The 25,268-nt window shown below is 54.7% G+C and overlaps 1 protein-coding gene across 1 annotated transcript; it reads right to left on the reverse strand.

Annotated features, from left to right (window-relative positions):
* Positions 1-479: 479 nt before the first annotated feature.
* On the reverse strand, positions 480-23,609 carry KASH5 (KASH domain containing 5; the record flags this gene model as incomplete). Its single annotated transcript, XM_082676675.1, has 20 exons — positions 23,568-23,609; positions 21,129-21,266; positions 17,931-18,035; positions 17,320-17,506; positions 16,783-16,847; positions 15,547-15,613; positions 15,123-15,284; positions 14,759-14,876; positions 14,371-14,421; positions 9,106-9,183; positions 8,784-8,840; positions 8,477-8,536; positions 7,428-7,492; positions 7,177-7,264; positions 6,750-6,872; positions 4,570-4,628; positions 2,726-2,771; positions 949-1,013; positions 746-862; positions 480-639 (listed from the first exon to the last, which is right to left on the reverse strand). Exons 2-20 carry the CDS (start codon positions 21,169-21,171, stop codon positions 480-482), a joined length of 1,716 nt encoding a protein of 571 aa, XP_082532801.1. The 5' UTR covers positions 21,172-21,266; positions 23,568-23,609.
* Between the last annotated feature and the right edge of the window lie 1,659 nt (positions 23,610-25,268).

Here is a 25,268-nt window from a genome sequence, read left to right on the forward strand (position 1 = left end):
CTGCTGCTGGCTCTGGGAAGGCTATTGCTTTTCTTTATAAAAAGGAAGAGATGTGTCCCCTTCTCCCTGCAGATATGACGTATGAAGCTACAACACCTGTCACCTCCTGAGCACAGGGGAAGGGCCAAGAGAGTCACAGAGAATCACAGCACGCTGGTCCCGGTGCTATGCAGACTGAGCTGTGGGTCCACAACTGCCCTCCTCCAGACTTGTTTTGTGAGGGAAATATAACCCCTAGTGCTTAATCCATTACTGGTTGTGTTTTGCTATTGTTAAGAAATGTAGTTGTCAACGTTAAAAAAACAAGAGACTTCACATAAAAACCCAATACAGGACTGTGGACCCTGCAGCACTGTATCTAGGGTCCCGGCAATGGGATAATCCCAAATCACAGTGCCACACCCACGGGATTAACAGTAAAAAGAGCCCCCGTTAAATCACTGAACTAGACGCCGCTCTGAGGCGGCAGGATGCGTGCCTCACACTGGAGGCGGCTGGAGGTAGCAGAGCTGGAGGTGGGGCCAGGTGGGGGTCGGGGACTGGCCCAGCAGCCGGACAGAGAGCAGCAGCAGCAGTAGCAGTAGCAGCAGCAGCAGCAGGCCCAGGACTGGCGCCAGGATCAGCGGGTGCCGAGTGACTCTGTGGGGAGGCAGCACAGTGCTTGGGGGGCCCAGGGGAGCCCATGGTATCCCGGAAGTGCCCTGTCTGACCATCACCCTCCTTCTGGAGATGCCTTGGGGTGCACCTGAGCTGCTGGGGGTGCAGGGGGCGCAGGCAGAGGTGGCCCCAGACTGGCCTCCTGACTGGGACCAGCTCCTTCACCACCGGCACCAGGGCTTGCTGCAGCTCCGGCTCTGAGGGCCTGCTGGGGGGAAAGGAAGGCAGGGCGATGGTGCTGGACTTTTTCTCTGCCCCCAAGTCTGCCCCCAGGCCCTTGGGTCCCTCTACCTCTCAGGAGGGCTTCCTGGGATGTCTCCAGGGTGTGAGTCTCCCAGAGGGATGGGGAGATCCGCCTGGAAGGACAAAGGAGACAAACTTGAGACACCGGGTCCTGGATTGGGAGCGGTGCTAGGTTCAGCCCGCTGGACAGAAGCGACCACATGGAAGGGGGTGGGACACAGTGGTTCAGTGCGTGAGCCTCCCGGAGACGCACTGCTGCGTTGAGCTCCCAGCTCTGCCAGTTTCCTGCTATGTGTCCCTTGGCACGTTCCCCCATCTCTCCAGGCCCCACTTTCTCCATGTGCTGGATGGGGATGATGACGGCACCCACCTCACAGGGCTGAAGTGGAGAATGAATGAGTGAATGTGGGCAAAAACCAAAAAATCAGGAGGCAGGCTCAGAACAGTGCCTGGCAGACAGTGAGCGTACAATAACTGCGTGAGCTACTCAACATTATTATTTCCATCTTCTATCTGATTCTGGAAGTATACAGGCTCCCTGAGGGCAGAGACCCCATATTCTTGAGGAGCCCAGCCCTGGGCTGGGCCTAGTCCACCGTGGATACTGTTTTTTTTTTTTTTTTTTTTTTGTGGTACGCGAGCCTCTCACTGTTGTGGCCTCTCCCGTAGTGAAGCACAGGCTCCGGACGCGCAGGCTCAGCGGCCATGGCTCACGGGCCCAGCCACTCCGCGGCATGTGGGATCCTCCCGGACCGGGGCACAAACCCGTGTCCCCTGCATCGGCAGGCAGACCCTCAACCACTGCGCCACCAGGGAAGCCCCCATGTATACTCTTTGGGTCCATCTTCCTGCCCTGTGCCAGGCCCAGCAGGCACTTTAAGATTAAAGCCCCCAATACTCCTCCTGACTCACTTTCCCACCTCATCCCCCGTGTCTTTCTGAAAGGGCATCCCCTCTGCAGATCTCAGGCTTTCCCACCCATGCCTTTGCTCTGTGGATGATGATATGGTAATAACAATACAATAATAAATAAAGAGTTCCAGGAACACCAACCCCAGCCACTATCTTCACCACTGTCGCCTCCTGTGTGTCTGCTCTGTGCCAGGCACTTTACTACCTGATCCTTAACACTTATCCTCACCCTGAGAGCTGGGTAAAGATTGCTGTCACACTAGCCGCGAGGAAACTGAGGTGAGGCCCCAGTCTCCATGGAAGGGAGCGTGGTGTGGTGGGAAAGAAGTGGGCTTGGGGTCAGGCTGCTCAGAGAGACCATGTTGGACGGTGTGGGCCCTGAAGGGTCCCAGGTGCCTGGAACGGAGGCTGGCACACCTTCGGGGCTCACGGTTCTTATCTGAGGACTGCAGGCTTCTGACCTCGCCAAATTTCCTTCCCTCTCTTCCCTTGCCTAAGAATCAGGATTGTCACCTGCCACTTTGAGAAGCAAAGGAGCTGGTGTGGGTGGTGCCGGGCAGGGCAGCTGTGGCAGGGGCGGTGCCCCAAAGGCGTTCTGGGCTGGCCAGGGAGGGCCCGGCCCCTCCTGAGTGTGGGCGCTTGTGCCTGTGCATTTTTGCAACCCGGGGGTGTAGCCACGTCTGTGGTGTAGCGGCTGCGGCCCTGTATGTGTGCTTGGGGGGTCCCCTGGGAACATTCTGGCCGCCCACTGGCCTGCAGCCTCCCTCTCCAGCACCGTCTCCTCTCATTAGCTGCAGCGAGGGCATCGTTATCTCTTGGCCTGCTTGTGGGTGTGGGCAGGGGCTGGGGAGGAGCTGTGACTACAGCAGCCTCATCTGAGGGCCTGCAGTGGATGGTGCAGGGGACTGCGTACCATGACCGGGATCTCTGCTTCCTCTTCTTCCTCTCTCCTGGGTAACCTGGGGTGACAAGAAAGTCGCTGCAAGCATCTGTCTCCCCTGCCTGGTTCCCATTCGCCCGCTGTGTGGCAGAACCTTTAAAGGAGGGCTCTTAACATGGATGGGCACCGTGGAGAGACCTGGAGGATATCCTGGAGTTTGCCAACAAGCAAACTGTTGCGAGTAGGTCTCAGCATCTGTATTTTTTCAAGGGAATTTTCACCAAATTCTCCAGAGTATGTGACTCCTACAGGGTCAGGGGCCTCTCCACCTCATTGGCTTTCTCAGCTGCTACTTTCCCAGCTGATCCCCCAGTTGATCAGAGGCTTCTGGTTCTCTCACACCCAAAACACCAGAGACTCAGATCTCTCCGGGACCCCACCCCCTGGTCCAGCTTCCTGCCTGGTGGGTTGGGCCATTTTCAGTCAGTCTCGGTCTTACTGGGTCTTGAGAACTGGGACTCCAGCTCAGACTTCCTTGACTCCAGAACCCAACTGTGTGGGCCCTGCCCCCATCCCAAATCATTTCTCTTAAGTGTGCAAGCTCCAGCCTCTGCGCCTCCTATGGTCACAGCTGTCTGAGCCCCTGAAATGCCTCTCTGGGGACTCAGGCCTCAAGCTGGCCAGCCCTGACGTCCCTTGGAGACCCAGAGGTCCACAACACCTGCCAACCACCTTCGCCGGGGATCAGGGATCCAGCCTTCCAGCCTTAGCTACCAGCTTCAGGCCTAACACCCTCAGGATACAGCTGTTTCCTCAACTCCCATCCAATCCAGGCTCGTGGGCCCCAGCCTCTGCCCCAGTCAGACACACAGCTGTCTGATCCTCTGGGACTTCTATTCGGGGACCCCCAGCCCCTCTCTCAAGGTCCAAGCTCTCGCCCCTGGTCACGTCTAGGGGTCACAGGATTCACCACTTCCCTCACTCCCAGCTTCCCAATCTGTGGATCATGCTGCCCCTACCCACCGCACCCTGCTCGGATGTCCAGCCCCTATGCCAGCCCTTGTCTACGCCGCTGCTCAGCCCCCTCTTCCATTCCCTGGTGACGCTGGGGGAGGTCACAGCTCCAGGGCCCCCATCCTGCCCAATCTCAGCTTTCCCAGACAAGTCCAATTAGAGGCCGCAGCAGGCAGCCTCATTAGTTGCCGCAGCCGGGAGCCTGCAAGAGGGGAGGGGGAACAGAGAGGCACCGCAGGAAGGCAGAGGCCCCATGGAGGAGGGTGGGCCCAGACATCTAGTGCTTCCTCTATCCTCCGAGGCTGCACATGAGCCTCGTAACAGTCGGTAACAATCACAGGGCAGGGGTTCACTCCACCCCATCACAAAGTAACCGAGCTGGGATCTGAACCCAGGCTGTCTGATTCCAGAGCCCCTGATGATCTCCCAACTGTCTGGCTGCTCTCCTGGGGCACAGTCTTGGTCTCATTCATCCCACAGTTCCCTGGAGGCCTTGGGAGAGGTGTGTTCAGTGACAGTGACTTAGTGACTGAGCTGTCCCATCTGCCTGACAACTGTCTTCTTGTTTAAGGGCCTCCTATACGAATACCACTCCTAAAGGATCCCAAGCAGGGCCTCCTCCAAAAGTATTTCCCCCCAGGTGGGGTTGGGTGCTGGATGTCCTTCTGGAACGATCAGGGTCTGAGGGCAGGGCTGGGTCTCACTCATCCTGGTCTGCAGGCCCAGGGTGGCCTCAGCATGAATGAACGAGGGAATGAGTGATGCACTCCCTCGGGGCTCTTCCAGGCCTTGTACTCTAGCCATCTGAGAGTTGGCGTCAGCTAGAGGCAGAGGGATGGCTCAGGGAGGACCAATCTTCTTACCACATTGATCGCTCCTTCCTTCCTTCATGAGGGTATGCAGGCTCTGCCTGGAAGTTTCTCTGTGGGAAAGAAAAGCTTAGGTCTCCCAGGCTGCAACACCTGCCAAGAATTCACCACCTGCTTCTAAGCCCTGCCCTCCTCTTGGGCCCCACTTGAGAGTGGCTCTAGCATCCCTCCAGGAGCAGAAGCCAGAAGCAGGACAGTTGTTCCAGCAAGCCCCTTTCTCCTTCAGGACCCAGGAGTTCAGGACCCCTGCACCTCTCACACTCCTACAAGCCTCTCACACTCATCTGGGCCCCAAAGAGGCTCAACGTTTCCCTTCCAACACTCTTCTCCTCCCAAGTTCCCAGTCTTGGGGACCCAGGTCCCCCTCCATTTTCTCTGGAGACATCCATCCTTGCCTGTGGTCTCAACCACCAACTTGACACTTTTATAAGTACATCCCTGAGCTCCAGCCTTGTGCACCCACTGCCCCTGAGAAGCACCCCCCTATCCCTCAGGGTGCTTACCTCAGAGGGTGGCAAGCTAAGTTCAGCGTCTTTCTGTCTACTCCCTTCCTGGAATCCAGCGCCCTCAACCCCGCTGTCAGCAGGTCGGCAGCTCTGTCTCCCTGCCCCAGTTCTCTCTGCCTGTCCCTTTTTCTCTATCCCAAGGCCCTGGTCTGGCTCAACCTTCACCCTCTACCTCTGGATCACTTTCCCAGCCTCCTCCCTGGCCTCCCAGGCTCTCAGCCTCCAGTCAGTCCCCATGTGGCCCCAGAGGGGTCTTTCTACATCCAGAGGTGACCTGCCCCTCCCTACCCTCAGCCTTCCTGTGGCTTGATGGAGAAAAGCACAACCTCTCAGCTTCATTGACAGGGAATTCCTTTCATTATCCAGCCAGACCTCATCTCTCATTAGTCACCCCCACTGCTCTCTGCTCCACAAACATGTTATGTGGTTTCACGCTCTCACATCCTTGCATTTACTGTTCCCACTGCCTGGAAGACCTCTCCTTTATCACACCACTTAACTTCTTTCTTTCTTCAAAATAAACTCGTGTCAGTTTCCCTGTGATATCTCCTTCAGTCGCCTACCCAACATGGAAAGTCTCTTCTCGAGGCTCCCACAGGGCCCGCCGCCCACGTCTAGCACATGGATCATCCTGCATTGGGATGGCCTGATTGCATGATCTCTACCAGGCCTTGAGCGCTGGAGAAGCCAGGCCCTGAATGACTCCGCTCTGTATCCCCAGGAGCCAGCGCAGGCAGCACCCGGAGGCCCGGGTCAGCCTTCCCCTCCAGGAGGCAACGGACCACTCTCAGCAGAAGCTCGCTCTAATTTACACTTCCCCTGAGGAGCGTGGCTCCGCCCCCCACAAGCTGTGTGATCGCCCTCTGAGCCTCAGTTTCCCATGAGTAACAGGATGAGGGATGAGGGTGCCTAAACCTCGCAGAAGCAGTGGGAGAGGTCAGTGAGGAATTCCACAGGAGCGCTGGTGTCAAAGAGAAACAGAAGCTTCTCTCAACTCAGGGAAAAAGTGAACAGAGAAACGAGTTTGTCTTTTAAGGATGATGAACAGCTTTGAAGCAGTATAATTTTCAAGACAATACAGCGTTGTTTACAGAGCTGTTAGCAATATTTCCTTAAAAAAAAGGAATTCTTCTGGCACTAACAGCTTAAAATCTCACTTTTCAGCTGTGAACACTGAAGATGAGTTGTCTTCGTTGTTTCAAACAACGTTTGAAATATTGTTCAGGTAATTACGGAAGTCATAAAACAATGGCTATTGTTGAATTCAAGATTACGTAGAGGGCTTGTTAAGTTTTTCTTAAAGGTGACATATTCAAAAGGTAAATGCTTACTGTACCTTTATGGTGTCAAGAAGAACAATTCACTTACTCCCTTCCCACTGTAGTCCCATTTTAAATAAGGTGATTCCTGACAGTGTATTTGAAATAAGGACAACCACTAGCATGCAATTTGTGTGTTTGCTTTGTTCACTTTTGTCTTCCACACCAGCAGGCCAGTCCCTAGAGGGCAGGGGTGGTGTCCTGTCTGGCTGGGGGCTCCTTGGCCAGCAGCCAGCAGGCCCTCAGTCAACATCTGTCTATGAGATGGGGAACAGTGAAGGCACATGGTGTCCCAGGCCCCTTTCCCGGCCCCTGGATCCAGTGGTCTCAGAGTCCCTCCTGTGCTCACCTGCCCCCCAGTTGGGGCTTCAGGTGGAAACTCAGCTTCCTCATTGGTCTCATTGATGACCTCCTCCCACTGCCACACGCCACACAAAGGGTTGGAGAGATCAGCGGCTGCCACTTCCTGTTTCTGGGAGAGAAGAAGTTGTTTCTGAGGCCATGGAGAGTCAGATTAAGGCAGAAGACAGGTCAGAGGTGGGATGGAGATGGGCTGAGGCGTGAGGATGGGAGGTGGAAAGAAGGTGGTGTGAGAGGTTGGGCTGGGGAGTCGGTGGGGGCAGCACCCGGCAGGGGTTTGGTGCTCAGACCAAGGACTGGGTTAGGGATGAAGTTAAGGACTGAGATGGTCCTGGGGGAACTGGAGTGGTGTGAGAGGGCTGGGTCAGAGTTGCCGCTGGCGGTGGGTTAGGGTGTTCTGGGGGTGTCAGGCCCACCTGCCGAATGGCCTGGATCTCCACACCCAGCGATGGTCGTGGCAGCTTGGTCCAGTCCACTCTCCTCACCTGAGCCCCTTCGGGTAGCCTGGCCACACAGTCAGGACGGGGAAAGCTGCCTCCATGCCTGCCCACCACCTGTCCGTCAGCCTATGCTGGGGTTGCTGCCCTGCCCACCTTGGGGCTGGAGGCCAGGGGTCCCTGTCCTGGGGCTCCCCTCCTGCCTCCTCCACCCCTGCCATTCCACTCACTCATCCAGCCCCTCATGGGTCTGACTCAGCTGCTCCTCCAGGTGTGAAATTTCCAGCTTCAGTTCCTGCAAAGGACGAAGTGGGGGACCCCTGGGTCTCCATTTTTCCCCACCCCCCCATGCCTGGGCTCCTCTTCCAAGGTCAGTTCCACTCCTGTGACTTCTTTGGGCTCCTCCAGACACATATTGCCAAGGGAGAAGGGGAAGAAACAGTGACAGAAACTTAGGAAGCCAAAGAGAGGCAAAGAGCAACAGGAACCCAGAAGGTAACCTATCAGTCAGGAAAATTAAGAAAAGGAAGGCAGAGATAAAACACATGGAAAAACGAGAGACACAGAAACAGATTCACAGAGAGGCAAGAGACACATGGGGTGCAAGAGACTCTGAAGACAAGGTATAGAGAGAGGAGTCGCCTCAGGAGACAGAGGGACTAGACCCAGAGAGAGGCCAAGACAAGAATCTAAACAAGCCCGGCAGAGATACAGAAATAGGAGGAGGGGAGATGTGGTGAGAAGTCACCCACAGAGAATGAAAGTGGATGGGAGGGATTTCCCTGGTGGTATAGTGGTTAAGAATCTGCCTTCCAATGCAGGGGACGTGGGTTCGATTCCTCGTTGGGGAACTAAGATCCCACCTGCCTTGGGGCAACTAAGTCCGCGCGCCACAGCTACTGAGCCTGCGCGCTCTGGAGCCCGCACACCACAACTAGAGAGAAGCCTGCGTGCCGCAACTAGAGAAGCCCGTGCGCTGCAACAGAGACCCCGTGTGCTGCAACTAAGACCCAACATAGCCAAATAAATAAATAAATATTAAAAAAAAAAAAAGGAATGTGGATAGGAGATGGAGATAGAGAGAGAGAAAGAAAGGAACAGAGGAAAAGTGAAAAGGCAGAGAGAGACAGAAAGGGAGAGAGACACACAGTCAAACAGTAGCGATGGAAGAAACAAGACGTGGAGACTTGGAAAAAGATCAACAGAGACAGAAGCAGGCAGCAAATCCCAGAGATGGCAAAAGAGAAGTGGGGAGAGTGGGGCCAGGCCAGTGGGTTACCTGGATTGTAGTTCTGTACTCCTCCAAGGTCTTGGCCAGACTCTCCGCGTGGCGAGTGCGCTGGGAAAGCCCAAAGCTCACTGAGACTGGGCCCAGCCCTCCAAAGACGCTGAGGCTGGGTGTTGGGGGGACAGGCGGGGTGGGCTTGGGGGAAGAGCTAGGGCCTGAGGGAGAGCACCAGTTTCCCAGGAACCACTCTGATCTCTCCTGGCTAATTATCCAAGGATTACAGCCAAGCAGGACTTCCCTTTGCAGACTTGGGACAGGAGACACACAGAAGGCAAATGTTTTCCCCCAGCCCCCTCACCTCGGAGAGGATGGCGTCTCGCTGGCAAATGAGGCGTTCACACTCGTAGAGCTGCCGCTGCCAAGGAAGGAGCCCGTCCATCTGTCTGGCCTGCCCTCCCTGGCCTGCCCACTCTCCCGAGCCCCTCTCCTCAACCTCCATCCATGTCTCTGGACATCAGCTACACCGAGAGGGGTTTCAGCTGAGTTGCCCACTGGCCCTGGGAACCTGACGGCTTGACTGAAGTCCCTGATCTCACCAGACCACGGGGGCTGAAACTGGTGATTGTAAAAATGGCCTCGGGGTGGTAGGAAGTTGTCAAGGTGCTAGGGACGGGTGGCACCTTCAAAGCCTCTTTCTCCGTGGCCAGCTCCTCACTCCTCCTTTTCACTCCATCCTGCTCGGCCAGCAGCTTCTCGTTCTGAAAGAAGGGACCCTGGTCACATTCACTTCAGCAAACGGCCATGTTAATATTCACAGCTGACATTTGCTGAGCACTTGATGTGCCTTGGGCCTCATGCTCAGCACTGTCTATGTTTTAGCCCATTTAATCCTTCTAACCATCCTATGGGATCTCAGCTTTGATTTGCGGATGAAAAATCAAAATAGAGCTGCAAAAATGGAGATAAGATAGGATGCACGGGGTGGCTGTGAGGATTAAATGAGCTAATTATTATTGCTAATAGTTACTGAACACCTTGCCAGTGTTAGCTTATTTCTTATGCCCTATTTTAAAGATAAAGATGGGAATTCCCTGGCAGTCCATGGTGAAGACTCCACACTCTCACTGCTGAGGGCCTGGGTTCAATCCCTGGTTGGGGAGCTAAGATCCCACAAGCTGCGGGGCACAGCCCCCCCAAAAAATACCAGTATGATGAACCCCCATTATCCATCACCCAATTTCAATAATCATATACATTCTCCCCATTTATTTCTTCTATATTTTTCAAATTTTTTTGTTTTGTTTTGTTTAACCAGAGTATTTTAAAGTAAACCCCAGGCATCATATTATTTCACCTGTAACTACTCCAGCATTTGTATTTTCTACTTGAGGACTTTTCCTCTAGTAAAACCACAATACAGTGATCACTCTTAACAAAATTATTCATAATTCCTTAATATCATTGCACACCCAGTGCTCTTTTTTGGTTTCCGTTGTCTCACAAATGTCTTTTCACGTTTAGCTTCTTTGAATGAGGATCCAAACAAGGTCCACCACGGCTTTTGGTTGAAACCTCCCATTTCTTTTCATCTGACAGTGATCCCCAGCCTCCCCAGTCCTGGCATTTTTTCAGGTCCTTCATTTGTAGAAGAAACCAGGTCATTTGTCCTGTAGAATTGGTGCGTTTGGATTTGCTTTACTGTGTTCTTGTTCCCTGTGCAGGATATTTACCATGCTCCTCCCCCCTCATTATTTCCTATAAACTGATGTGTAGGTCCAGGGCCTTGTCCAGACTCCTGTTTAATTTTTGGAAGGAAGATTTCATGGATACTGCTATATGCGTTATACTGTGCCTTTCAGGAAGAATGTAAAGTCTGGCTGTCCCAATTATTAATTTTTACACTGTAATCATCTCCAGTTTTACAGAAGAAATTAAGGATTGGCATGGCTAAGAAACTTGGCCAAGGTCACGTGGAGAGTAAGTGGACTCAAACCCAAATCTGATTCCAAATCCTGCACTTTTGTTGTTGTTGTTTTGCAGTACACGGGCCTCTCACTGCTGTGGCCTCTTCCGTTGCGGAGCACAGGCTCCAGACGCGCAGGCTCAGCGGCCATGGCTCATGGGCCCAGCCGCTCCACAGCATGTGGGATCTTCCCGGACCGGGGCATGAACCTGCGTCCCCTGCATTGGCAGGTGGACTCGCAACCACTGTGCCACCAGGGAAGCCCGAATCCTGCACTTTTAACTCCCAGACTCCTCTGAGCCAGTTGCAGCCCTGGATGAGAATGGGGAACGAGCTTCGTCCCTCATCTCAAGTTGCTCATCACTGGAGGTGGAGACCGACACAGAAGCAGATGATAATACATGAGGTGGGCCTAGGGCCCTGGGCCTTGTGGGAGCCCAGGCTTTGCAAGGAGGATGTACTGGGTCTGAGTCCTCAAGGGTAAAGAGAGTTATCTGCGAAAACAAGGGGGCTGGGAGAGGGCAGCCCACGCCAGCCACAAAATGGGATTTGAGAATAAAACAGACCAAATTCCAGTCTAGAGCTTCCAGGCACCAAAAATCTAGCAAGTTGCACTGAGTTTTGACATGAGGCAGTCACTGGGGAAAGCATTTCAGGAGCACGGAGGCAGTCGACTTACCCTTGGCCACATCCCTCCTCCTTGCGCCCCTAGGGATACCAAGGTCAGCTCCCCGCCTCACTCCAGCCTGGCTCAGCTCCAAGTCCTCCATCAGCCGCCTTCTCCCCCTCTCAGGCTCAGCGGGCCTGGGCTGCCAGGTGAAGGGCAGAGGAAGGACGGGCCAGGAATGCTGTGTCAACATCTGTCCACCTGGTCGGGATTTACAGGCTGGATCCTGGGCCACTCGGCAGGGAACCTGGTTACTCAGCCGCTCCTGCCTCCTTCTGCAGTAACCTGAGCCCTGCTCTGTACGTTCTCTTAGGAAAGCTGAGTGTCCCTTACTCCAGCATTATTCTACTGTAACTTGAGAACTAGATCTATAGATGGTCTGTAGGCAGCTGCTGAGAAGGGAAAGGTGGGGGAAGGGAACCAAGAATATCTTGTTTATCAAGCGCCTAGGATGTCCCAGGCGCTGCTCAAGGCACTTGACCTGGCACAGGCCTTCTGGGCCAGGAGGAGGCAGAGACTGCCGGCTGCCATTCACCCTGCTTATTCCCTCTCCTACTTTCCTTGGGGGTCCACTATCCACGAGGGCAGGTGGGTCCCAGCCGCAGCTCTGGAGGTGAATCAAGATGGAAATCTCAGCAGATTCAGGACAGATACCCGGCTGGTTAGCTAACCCAGCAGCCATTCTCACCCCCTCTCACTCGTTTGCCTCCCACTCCAGAGGCTGAGGAAGGTCAGATATTATCCCAGCCTCTCGTCATGTGAGCTGTGAGAGGTGAGAGGTGAGCTGTGAGAGGAGTCTGCTGGTGCGGGGGTGGAGTGGAGGTGCTCCTGGAAAAATGTTTCCTTCTTATGAAGAGAGAGAGCCATGAGAGGAGCATTTGTCCCTCTTTGTCCTGCTTTGAGTGAGAACGTGAGGTCTGGAGCTGTTGTAGCCATCCGTGATCCCGAGGCCACGGGCAGACAAACAAGTCAAAAAGCTGCCAAACCAGCCCAGAACCTTCAAAACCTCTTGTTAAGTTAATTAGTGTCCTTCAGACTGAAGCCACCGGTTCTTTGGTGCTTTCTTCTTCCGAGCTGAAAGCATCCCAGACCTATCGGTGGCTGTGTTATCCATGTCAGGGAGTGGTTCGGCTATAATCATTTGATGTCACTTTAGCCAATGAGATATGAGAGGGAGGTCCTGTCATGGGGCTTCAGGGAAAGTTTCTTCTTGTTCTTTTTTTTTCTTTTTTTTTTTTTTTGCGGTACACGGGCCTCTCTCTGTTGTGGCCTCACCCATTGCGGAGCACAGGCTCCGGATGCGCAGGCTCAGCGGCCATGGCTCACGGGCCCAGCCGCTCCGCGGCATGTGGGATCTTCCCGGACCGGGGCATGAACCCGTGTCCCCTGCATCAGCAGGCGGACTCTCAACAACTGCGCCACCAGGGAAGCCCTCTTCTTGTTCTTAAAAAGAGATGTTTTGGGGGAGAGGGTGGGATGAATTGGGAGATTGGGATTGACATATATACACTAATATGTATAAAATAGATAACCAATGAGAACCTGCTGTATAGCACAGGGAACTCTACGGCACTTTGCTGTACGGTAGAAACCAACACAACGTTGTAAAACAACTATACCCCCAATAAAAGAGATGTTCTAGAAGAAACAGTCACATCCTGTCTGCACCCCATGCTTCACATCATGGCAGCCATCCTGCAGCGAGATTCCCATTGTCCCGACAGAGGGAATTTTCATGGAAGAGCCAGGGAATGATAGTGGAAAATTTTTTGGTTTACGTGTAAAAGCCATAATACAGACATAGGACAGAGATGTGGGAGGATCAGGCAGAATGAGTATTACTGCCTGGACTGGGCAGAGATCCTCAGCGCTGGAGGAGGAGTTCAGAAAGAGTCAAAGAAGAGAACAACAGAGTGAAAATGGGCCCTGAGGCCAGTCCCAAGTCCCAGGTTAGACGGCTGGACAGGATGGATGCAGTTGAACCACAGAACCTCTGGAACATCTGGGAATCTGAGAGAGGTGTTTCCCAGCTCAGTCTGTGAAGCAGCAAGGTGTGTGAAAAATAGAACAGAGATGGCTGTGTGAGGAGCTAAGGCACAGAAGGCCCAGTGAGGCCCCTATAGACACAAAGTCACAGGAAAGCAGCTAAACCTCCTCTGTGCCCCTAAAAGGGTGTGGAGGAACCCCAGTGGCATTTGTGGGTTGTCGGGTTCCGACGAGGGATACCACCAGCAGATGCAGTGAGGACAGTACATCCAGAGACCAGAAGGCAATGCCAGCCCCCCAGTGGATGCCAGCGTGCAGTGGTGACTAAGGCTAAGGACCAGATGGGACAACGAACATCAGTCTGTGACCAGCAGAGAGAACAGACATTGACTGAGGAGCACTGAGATGCTGCATGGATCTCCAGCAACTTAGATGCCACCTTCCGTGCGGGCTTTATTTCCACCTAAAAGGAGTAGGTGGACCCAGAATTTTAACTAAGACGATGTTTTCTGTCTCAGAATGGGGCTTGAGTCAGCCCTGAGGCTGGACTGGGCCTCTTCATGCTATGTGTTAGGCTCTGGGCTAAAAGTGGCCATTTAATCCCCACAGCAATCCTGACGAACAGATACCCTTCTCTCCTGTTCTTAGAGAATAAAACTATGGCTCGGAAAGGGCACGTCACATACCTAAAGGCTGTCTGTTGTGTAAGTGGCAGAGATGGGATTTGTTTTTTTTCTTTTTGGTCGTGCTGTGCAGCATGTAGGATCTTAGTTCCCCAGCCAGGGATCGAACCCGTGTCCCCTGCAGTGGAAGCTCAGAGTCCTAACCACTGGACTGCCAGGGGATTCCCAGAGACGGGATTTGAATCAGGGCTGACTTTAAGGCCTGTGCTCTTTCCACCATAAAAAATATGAACAACACTAGCTATCTTCTAGTGAGCTCTTTCCATGTGTCCTGCCTTGTACCTAGCATCCTCTTGTTTAAATCTCACACAATCCAACCAGGGAGATTCCATTATTTTTCCCTTTCTCGCAGGTGAGGGCACTGAGGCACAGAGAAGGGCAGACTGGCCCATGCTTATGTAGGCAGCCTCACGTAACCGGGAGTCCGCCCCATGCCCCACCCTCTTACCGACTGTGGCAGTCCTCACATGCAGCCATGTGACCTTCAGGGACTTCACACATTGGGATTGGGCTTCTGAGGTCTCCCTCACCAGACTGAAGGGTGTTTGTTGCAGGCGGCTGGGGGTGTTTGGGGCAGCAGTGGGTAGGGCAGGGAGATCCTGAGGACTGGGGAAGGGGTAGGGGTGGGCACTGGGCCTCAGCTCACCTCCTCCTGCAGACTCTCTATCTCAGCCACCAGCTGCTGCTGCTCCTTTTCCTGACCGAGCCCAGAGAGAGAACAAAGCCGCCTTTTCAGGCCTCCTTGCCCCCAGATTGCCCTTTTTCCACCCCTGGGCACACAACTTGGGCCTGGGTCACTGAAGAGCAGGGCTGGGGGAATGCGTCTGGGGAGCCCTGCTGACTGCTGCTGTCCCCTTTGTCATGAGAGGGATGGCAAGTAGATGTGGATCCAAAGTCTGGGGAGCAGGGCCTGGACTGAGGGAGGAAGCCCGGGAGACCTCTGCCCTTTCCCACTCCATAGTCAGTCTCTGTTGCTCAGACTCCAAGATAGCAGGAAGAAGAGTGCATCTTTGTGCCCCTTGCCAGAAACCCACCGTCTGCCGGGCTTGGGCCAGAAGGCCGCGATTCTGTTCCTCCAGGCTCTTGGCCAGAGTCTTCAGGTCCTCCAGTTCCTCATCCAAGGCCTTGGCAAACTGCAGAGCCTGTTGGGTACTGAGTGGGGGCAGGGGCAGGTGGGCCACATGGGAGAGAGGAAGACAGAGATCACAGATGTAGATCCACTCAGAGCAACAGAGAAATCCCAGACAGAGACCCAGAGGAAAAAGGAGGGAAAGAGACTGAGTGTGGGGGACAGAAACCCAGTTTCTACCTAAAATACTAAGAAAGTGGCAGTGAGCCTGTGCCTGTGGGCAGGTGGGACACGGGGGTGTGCAGGAGGGTGGGCGGGGCCGGGCCCACCTGCGGAGCTGCTTGCGCAAAGCCAAAATTTCCTCCCCAAGGTGCAGGGAACCCTCCTCGGCTGTCTCCACACTGCGCTGCAGTTTGGCGTTCTCCCCAGCCAGCCGGCGGTTGCTGAGCTCCAAGTCCTCCAGGCTGCTCAGCAGGTCAGCTGTGGCGGGCCTGGGGACAGGGAAGGTCCAGGGTCACTACCCACAGCCCTGGCCTCCTTTCCCCAGGTCGGGGTAGGTGTTGGTGTCGGGGAGATGCGGCTCTTCTAGAGAAAGAGAAATAGGAGACTGCCCCACTCTCCCTGCGCTATTAGCACAGCCTGTGTCCCTCACCCCCTTCCCGAAGGACCCCAAGCCTTAGGCCAGGCCCTGGGCCCTAGGCAGGCTGGAGGGCATGGGCAGGGGGAGGGCAGGGAGGGGCTGAGGATAGGTACAACTCAGGTCTGGGGTCTTCGCCTCCGAAGCTCTCCAGGTTGGCTGGATCCTCAGCTTCTGAGCATCCTGGAGGGAGACAGACAGAGGGTGGTGGGCTCCCAGGTGGCCTGAGATGTTGGATTGCTCCAGGATTCCGGCCTTGGTCTTCCTTTGGCCTCCATCCTCAGATTCACTCTGGGTGATCCCATCTGCTCCTGGGGTTGCAATTATACACACCATCCAGAAAGCCTCTTGCTCATGGGTACCTTGAGCTCAGACTGGATCTCCCCATAGCCCCCAACCACCCTACATTCATCATGCCCAACATTGGGCAGCACCTCAACTGCCCCAAACTTGTCTGTCCTCCCAGTTCTCCCACTCACCCACCCAGCCCCTGGGCTGTCCTGGCTCCCTCACTCCTCCTGCCTCAGGCCTCACCTTCTCCCCCTGGATCCTCACCACAGCCTCCTCCCTGGACTCCTGGCCTCCAGCCTCTCCTCCCCTCTCCTGCCCCTTCCCTGCTCACAGCCCGGTTGGAGGAGGTTCCAGAGAATAACAAGAAAGCTATATTTTTTGACTTTTGTTTTGTTTTTATAAGCCTGGAGAAATAGAACATGAACACTTTTTTATGGAGCACCTCCTGTGCGTGAAGACTTTGGGGTAGAATGGTGAGCAAACCAGCCAACCAAACAGCAGGGCAGGTAATGAGTCAGATAATCAGATTTCTGCAGGGGAGGACTGCAGGTCTGTGCTGAGGGAGGTGGAAAGACAGGGACCTTAGCCTGCAGCATCCCAGGCCTTCCCCACCAGGGCTTCCCTATCAGGTGTGAAGGATTAGAGAAGACACGGAAAGTTTAGGCTGAGAAACAGCCTGAGCTGAGGCCAGGCCGGAGCGGGGCAGTGCCAGCAACAAGACCAGAGGGACCTTGAATGCAGGGACTAGAGTACAGGGAGGGGCCAGCTTGATGATGGTGATGGAGATGATGATGAGAGGTAGGAGGGGCCTCTGTAACAGGGCTGGTGTTAGGAGGAGTTAGAAAGAACCCGTGAGGAAAAAAACAAATAAACCCCAAAGCTCAGGGCAGCTGGGAGGCAGTCATGTCATGGAGGCATCTAGAAAGCCAAACTCGCAGCTCCAGGTTAGAGCAAAGGTCTCTGGAGTCCTGCCCCATCCCCTGCTCTGCCCCTGGGTGGGAAGTTCCCCACACTGTCTGACCCTGGGCCTGCCTGCTTCATTCTATATATAACAATCTCACCAGATGGCAGTTGCTGGGAGGTCAGGGTTCCCTCAAAGGCGGTCTCCTCTTCCAGCTCTAATCCCCTGTATCAAAGGGATGAGGCTTAGAGCTCCCTGCAACAACCTGCCCACTCCTGACCAGCCACTGGCAGGGGGATTGCGGGTGGTGGGAGGGGACAGGTCAGGTGAGAGTGAGCACCGTGGGGAGGAAGGTGAGGCCAGATGGCAAGCGCCCGGGGCCAGATGGAAAAGCAGGAGGGGCAAGGACTGGGTTTGGAGGAGGGATAGGGACAGGCCTCTGTCAGCCCCTTAACAATCACCCTTCTCCTCCTTCCAGCCCATTTTATTTCTGCCCCCAGACTCCCTCTGCCTCCCAACTTCAGGCACTTTGTCCTCAGAACCCCCTCCCAACCCCATCTCTACTTTTCTCTCCTCCTCAGCTTCCTTCCAACTACAGCAGGTCGCTGTGCCCAAAGGGTGCTGGCTGCAGTAAGCAGGTATGAGGTTAGATCTTAGGAAGGGTTTCCTGGGGGAGGGGGGAGGTGCGGGGACCCACCCATCCCGCTGACAGGCAGCAATCCAGTCCCGCATGATGACCAGGAAGGTGTCCAAGTCCACAGTGGCCTGAGGGCCCTCGCCATTGGGGTCCAGGCTGCAGGCCAGTGTTTGGAGGCGTGCATCCTGGGGACCCCGTCCCGTCACAGCCTCCAGGTAGGCTAGTACATGGGTCACAGCCACAGTGCCTGGGGATAAAGCAGGCTGTGAGGGAGTCGGGCAGGTGAGGGGTGGGGGATGGGGACAGGCAATGGCTTTGAAGTGGGACCACTGGCTGGGCTGGTGGCACCCCAGCACCATGGCCCTTGGGCAATGGGGCCCAGTCATCCCCACCTCAGAAGGTGGACTGAAGAGGACCAGCTGTGCCCCACCAGGTCCACAGTGGCTGCCCTTCCTCCCTCTCCCAGGCCCCAAAGCCCCACCCTCCTCTGTTAACATTCCCCAAGTTTCCTCCCCTCACTGTCCTTGTCCTGAAAGGCCTCCATCCCCTTATCCATTTCCTTCCGGAAGCTTCCCACAATCATCCACTTCACCCTAGCCCATCCCTCTCGCTATGGCTCCCCAGTTCCCAGCCGCCCATCTCCATCCCTCATAATTCCTTGATTCTCTGACCTGTCCTCTGGGGGTCACAAGCTTCAAACGTGGAGTTGAGTATTTGTTCCTCTAAGCTGAGCGGTGTCCCCAGGCTCCCCTCCTCTGGCTGGTCCGAGAGGTACACTGAGGAGACAAGAGTGCCAGCCCACCTATGAGGAGGGGGGACGATGAAGAGCAAAGAGGGGTGACCCCAGGTCCTGGCTCCTGCAGAGGGAAAGGAATTCATTTCAAGCTGCCTGGAGTTTGGGCTGGTGGGGAACTGCAGGAAGCTTTGGGTGGCAGCCACAATGTGAGGGTCTTTGAGTCACCTCCCCCATCCCCTGACCTGGGAATGTGGGCCCCATCTTTCAGGCCAGGAAGTGCCCCTGCTGTTGAATCCTTTGTGTTCAGTTGGCTCAGGAGCCCAGATACTGAACAAATACTCTGAGTACAGCCTTTCCTCCTCTCTTCCCCTGCTTCCCAGGCTCGGCTCAGAGGGGGCTAAGGGTGGAGGAGGGCAAAGAAGAGAGGATTCTGGGAGAAGCCGAGGGTGAAGGTGGGCCCAGGAGCCAGGAACAATCCAATATCGCGCGGGCAGCCTGGATCGATCACTCCCGGTAGCATCTCCGGTCTCCCAGCCTGCCTCGGGGCTGGGTCTCTCTCCTTCCCACATCCCTGAGGCTGGCGACATCAGTGCCCACGGCCTGGGGCCTGAAACGAAGGGGGATGGGGCAATCCAGGCAGGGTGGGTGGGGAGCAGTTAGGAGCTCAGAGTCCAGCTTCATGACTGTGAGCAAGTCTTTTCTCCTTTTGGAGCCTCAGTTTCCCCACCGGTAAAATGGGTGGGTAGAGTGATCTCCCCTCCCCAGGGATGGGAGGGCTAGGTCTATGTATTTGAAGAGCACCCCCTCTCCCCTGCCTCTGCACAATGTGAATATCCTGGGGTCTGTTTGTCCACTGCTGTATCCACACATAACAGGTACTCAACAAATGCTCCAAGATATAGAAGGAGCCTATATATTCTCTACCCCAGGACCCACTGGGCCAGCCCAGCCTCTTTCCCAGGGCTGGAAGTGACCTATGAGGCTCCCTGCCCTGACCCTGGACAGCTGGGTATAGCAGAGGGCCAAGCACAGGCTGCAAGGTCTGACAGACTCAGGGGGCAATCTGGGCAAGGGACTCAGGCTCTTGGAGCCTCAGTTTCTTCCTCCGGGAAATGGGTGGGGGGGTGGTTACTTCGCTCCTGGAGAAGAGATGAGATAAAATCTGGAAAGGTCCTGGCAGAGGGCCTGGCACATGGTGGAAGCTCAATAATAAAACTGAACATGTATTCAGCCTTTAATAGGAGCCAGGCCCCTTCTGAGCATCTTACACCAACCATGGTGGCTGCTATTATTAGCCTCACTTTAAAGATAAGGATACTTAGAGACGGGCAAGTTAGAAACTTGCCCAAGGTCACATGTTCAACATATGAGTGCCCTTTCTCATCCCCCTCATTCTTCAAGCGTTCTTTGTAGTGAGCTAAAATTTGTCCCCTTGGGTTTGAACTCATGCTTCTAGGGAAGGGGAGTGGGAATGTATAGTTAGGGGAGACACCTCCTCTCACTGTGCCCCCATGTTATGGAGGAGGACCCTGAGGCCCAGTGAGGTCACCCAGGACTGGCTGGCTCCAGATGTCGTGGGATCTGAGGATCTGCATGTATCTACAGTGCAGATGTGACACTCTGCCTCCCGGGGCCCCTCAGGAAGATGTCACTCTGCTTCTCTCCTGTCTTCTTTCCTTCATTTCCTTCCTCAGTGTCTCTACCTCTGTCTCTGTCCTGTCCCTTTTCTAGTTTTTTCTCTCTGGCTCTTTCTCCCCATCCTCCTCCCCATCTCTCTGTCCCCTGAGTCCTGCCTGCCTGTCTCCATGTCCACCGCTCCCATTTTCTTCCCTGTCTCTGTGCTTCTTTCCCCACAACTCAGCGACTCTCCGTTCCCTGAGCCTTCTCTCTCCCTCCTTGCCTTCCTCGGTCTCCATCCCTTCTGGGTGTGTTCCTCCCTTTCCTTCGGAAGCCTCCCAAAGCTGGCTCAGCCCTTGGCCATGGTTCCTCGGTGGCCGCATGCCCTCTGCTGGTGCAGACGAAGTTTAGATGTTTAGATGTTGGTCCCTCGGTCAGCCTGCCCTCACTTCCCGAACCCCGGTGTCTGCCTCCTACCTTCTTATCTGGAGAGCCTCCTGAGGCCAGAGTCCAGGCCTGCTAGGAGCCTCTAAGAAAGGGGTCTTGCCTCTCCTCTAGGATGGCAGTCTCCCTCGGGCTCTCTCACTTAATAGATGAGTTTCAGGAAGGGCAACCCAGCATCTTCCTCCCGAAGCCGCTTTCACACCCATTTGGTCTGCATCCATCCAATTATTCAAGGACTTAGCAACTGGGTTCCTATTACATGTCAGGCATTGCTCCAGTGCAGCGTGACCAACAGGGCAGCCGCTGGCCACAGTGGTTCTTGAGACCTGAACTGTGGTGAGTGTAAATTGAGGTGCTCTATTAGTGTAAAGTACACACCAGATTTTGAAGACTTAGTATGAAAAAAAGAGAATGACTCCAACACATTTTTATATTGTTGTATGCTGAAAGGATACTGTTTTGGATATATGGGGTTACATAAAATCTATTATTGCCATTCATTTTGTCTGTTTCTTTTTTTTTCTTTCAATGTGGCTACTAACAAAATTTTAAATTACATATATGGCTCGCACATTGACCAGCGCAGCTCTAGGGACTGGGAATACCAGAGTGAATAAAACCGAGGCTGCCCTGTGGAGCTCATGTTCTAGTGGGGGAGACAGAGTCTAAACAGACAGACAAATAGATGTCAGTGCTATGAAGAGAAGTAAAGCAGGAAAGGGGAGAGAGTGCGACAGGGCAGCTGCTTTACAGAAAGCAGAGATCTGAATGAAGTGAGGGTAGCCTGTGGGTCACTGGAGAGGGTGCTCCAGGCAGGGGGCACAGCGCATGCAGAGGCTTCTACTCTCCCAGTCTGGCCTCCCCAGAGCAAATGAAATAAGGTGTCCAGGCAGGTGGGCACACAGCAGGCACTTCATCAAGGATCCCTCCCTACCGCCCACCCTGCCTTGAGGTGGAGGCTCAGCCACCCCAGGCCACCTCTCCCAAGTCCCCGAGTCACAGCCTGGTGTCCCATCCACCCACTCCTCCCTCTTCATCCTCCCACGGGACAAACAGGGATGCAGCCACTTACCTTCGGCAGCAGGGCCACCCGCCTGGCTCTCTGGCAGGTCCATGGGCCACCCCCGCTGCTCTGCAGCTGCTGGCGAAGCTAACAGCTCCCCCACATCACCGGGAGGGACCGAAAAGGGACCAGCTTCTTCAAGAGATCCTGGAAGGACAAACAGGGGAATGGCCTCCTCAGACCAGCCACCCGTGGATGAAGACCTGCCCTGCCCCACCTGTGCGCCAGGCCGCTCTGGATTCTCAGAACCAGTTTGCCTACCCCTGCCTGGACCAGTGCAGCTCCCACTCAGACCTGTTTTATGGACTGGAGGTGTGAGCTGGGAAAATGGGGGGCCCAAGGAGTGGGCGGCAGAGATCAAAGGGGGTAGGGTCACTCCTTCCTGCCATCCCTCCTCCTCGCAGTTTGTCAAGTTCCCCAGCCCTGTCCCTCCTGCCCAGTGACTCTCCCCTGACCCCTCCTCTCCTTCCCTATGGCCCCTGGTCAGGCCTCAGCCTCTCCCCCTGGGCCCTTGACCCAGCTTCCTGACTCCAGTCTCCCGCCCCAATCCATCCTCACAGGGCCCCAGAGCTACCTGCCCCTCCCCTGCTCAATGTCTTTCCACAGCGCCCAAGCACTCCGTGGACAAAGCCTAGACCTTGGACTTGATATCCAAGGCCCTTCATGGCCTGATCCCACCTGTCTCCCTGACCCCAAATCCCACTTGCTGCTCCAGCAACTCTGAACTGTGTGCTGTTCCCCAAACTGAGCCAGTTCTTCCCACCTCCAGGTCTCTGCCTGGGACATCCTCTTCACTGGCCCTTCCTGTCTCAGCTCCCATGTCCCCTCCTCTGGAAAACGTTTCCGAAAGAGGGGCTGTCCCTGGGTTCTCACACCACCCTGGGCTACTGACATTCTTGCCCTATCAGCTTGTATTTGGAACTGCTGGCTTCGCCTGTGAGTTTGATCCCCACCTCTCTCCTGCTCCCAGCCCTCCCATGGCTCCCTAGTGCCCTCAGTTGGAACCCCCCAGCAGGCGGCCCGGGGCACCGAGGCCATGGGATCCAGGCCGCAGTGAACTGACACCAGAGGGCCCCACCCCATGAAAGTGATCCCCATGGGGATGGGAACCTGGCAGGGTGTCCTGGCACCACTGGGCGCACATCAGGAAAAGTGCCCTCAGGGCTAAGTCCAGCCCCTCAGGCTGGTGCAGCACAGAGCGGTCCCTGAAACTCCCGGCTTCTTCTTGCCACTTTTCTCTCCACTGGCCGACCTCCAGGTCCCTCACGGCCCATATAGGGACTCAGCATCTTCCCACGGTCCTCCCAGGCCCAGGCTCCCAGCTCCTCTGGGGAGCCTTCCTTGAGTGCCTAGAGCAGTTAGGGACTCCCTCCTTTGTGCCCTGACAGTGCCCTGTCCTGCTTCCATCATACCCAGGTTGACCATACGACTTACTGTCCCAACTCCAGGACACTTTGAAGAGTGAAAGGGGAGCTACGAATAATGACAACAGACAATGGTGCCCATATAAGGCTGAACTGGGCACACTGGGGCACACGATCAACATACGGTCACCTGGGGCCTGTCTGTCCTCACCCCACCCACTCAGCCCCCCCTTTCCTCACCAAGTACTCCCCACGCCCTGCTCTCCCTGGTGCCAGACGGGGTCCACAGCTGTGGAGTGCACACTTCCTGGTGGCTTTTAGAAGGTCCTAGAAAAAGGGGTCTTTCAAGAGAGACCCTTCCAGAGTGTGGACCAGGCTGGGGTGTGCAGAAGGGGGGTGACGGCTGTGGGGCCTGAGTGGGGAAGGGTCCCTGCGAGCGAGGGTGCTGACAGGCCCTGGGAGCCTCTGACAGGGCTTGGGGGACACACTCCTGGTGAGGGACCGAGGGAGGCTCTGGTGGACCTCAGGGGTCTTTGACGGGGAGATTCTAGCAGGAGGAGGATCCAAGCAAGCATTGTGGGGATTTCAACGGGGTCTCTGACTGGATTTCTGGGGAGTCTCCGGATTTCGGGGGAGGGCGTCTCTAACACGATTTTGGAGGGGAATCTGACAGGATTTTTGGTTTCTGGGGACCTCTGGCAGGACTTGGGGGGAGGGTTCTGATAGGAGTTGGGAGGAGCGAAACAGGGTTTGGGGGGGTGTCTCTGACAGGCTCTGAGGGAGAAGTCTGACAGAATTTCTAGAAGATTCTGACAGGATTTCAGGGGTCATCTACAAGATTTCCTGGGGGGTTCCTTTCAGTATTTCTGAGGGGATCTGGTCAGGATTTCAAAAAGACTTTTAACAAGCCTTAGAAGGCCCTGATATTGGGGACTCTCCCCTAGGATTTGGGGGCTCTGCCAGGATTTCAGGAGGGGCTCTGACCCGGCTGGTCCGGGGAACCTCGCCACGGCCAGGGCGCACCTGAGGCCACGTCCCAGTCTAGGGACACAGCTGAGGGCCACGAACGACAAACAAACGGCACCTGGGTCGTTGAGGAGAGACGCCTGCGCTGACCCCGCCCGGAAAAGCAAAGGCGGCGGGGTGGGACCGAGAGCGCGCGCGGCGTCTCAGAGCTCCTCCCCCGACGCAGGCGCACGCGGGGGCCAGGCGTGCGCGGGTGTAGTCGGTTACCTGTAAGGCCGCGCATGCGTAGGGCTGCCGGGGCGCGCGACCAGGCTCGTGAAGGGGGCGCATGCGTATTGGCCGAGCGGGCGAAGGGTGAAGGGACTACAGCTGCCGGGAGAGGGCGGCGGAGGCTGCGTCACGTGCGCTGGAATCTTCTCTACGCCCTCAAGCCTAGGTGAAATGGGCCCAAGCAAGGGAGCGTTGGCCTGAGGGACCCCTGGTCCATCCCCCACTTCTTATCAGTCAGCAAGCCGTCTCCCTTTTGCCCTCTGTTCCGTGCCAGGTTGCCGGTCACCGTCACAATGATGCCCTGCCCTGTCCTGCCTCACCACTCTCATGCCTTTTTGTGGCTCCAGTCACCATGTATTGATAGGTCCCCGAAGGATTCTTTCCCAAACCGTTTTATTCATTCCTTTTAGGAGAGAGTGGAGGAAAAATAGCCTCAGCTTTTCTGGCTAGAGCGAGGAAGAGAATTATATCCCAAATTGACTCCTAAGGAGGGGCATTAGGGGTAAAAGATGTCCCACGCATTCGGCCTCTTTGCTAGCCTAGACACAGAAAAGGAATGATTTTGCATTCTTCCGTTCATCCCATCCTTATTCATTCAAGTGTTACTTCCTCGAGAGGCTTTCCTCTGACACACTGCCTGTAATTCAGACCCCCCATCTCTCTACTTACTCTTTTTTATTGGTCCTCGTGGCACGTCTCGCCACGTGACATATTCTATATTTGTGTACTGTCTTTGTCACCCCCCACTGGAATGTGAGCTCTGAGCAGTAGGAGGCTGTTTGGGGACTAGAACATGGCTGGCCCAGTGTGGGCACTCAAAATTTTTCGTTGAGTGAATGAATGAAGGGACAGAATCCGTGCCTGGTAACTACTGGTCAGTGTTAGAGTGATGATAAGGCTGGAGTCAGACATTCTTGGGTTTGAATTTTGGCTCCATCACTTCCTACCTGTAACCTTGGCACAATGGCTTACGCTCTCTGAGCCTCAGTTTTCCTCCCAGAAATGGAGATAATAATTGCTTCTTAGGTCACCTTGAGGACTTAAGGTGGTAATCCTTGTTAATTGATAGTTATTATTTTGGCTATTAGGTGGCAGCTTGTTATAAGACCTGGGAAAGAACCTGTTTGACAGGTGATGTGGTGAATGGTTAACAGTGTGAGATAGGGAATCAGACAAACCTAGTGCCATTGCTCTGTGACTTTGGCAAGTGATTTCACCTCTCTGAACCTCAGCTTCTTCCCTAAAATGGGAACAAGTAATATCCACCCTATGGGGTCTTATGAGAGTTCAATAAGAATGTTTGCCTAGAGTTTTCTTAGCCCTGGCTGGTAAGTGTTGGACATCGTTAACTTTATTAGTATAATTTCATTCTTTTATTTTATTCCTTCAGTATTTCTTGTTTTTTTTTCCTTTTTTTGAGGAAAATAATTCTGTAAAACCTAAAATAATTTAAAAACCATTTTATAGTGTAGTTATACATAAAGTGCTAAATCTTAAGTTACGCCTCAATTAAATTTTTATAGAGTAATACATTAATGAAACCATCCAT

The sequence above is a fragment of the Grampus griseus genome (genome assembly GCF_964374135.1).
Source record: "Grampus griseus genome assembly, chromosome: 19".
NCBI lineage: Eukaryota > Metazoa > Chordata > Mammalia > Artiodactyla > Delphinidae > Grampus > Grampus griseus.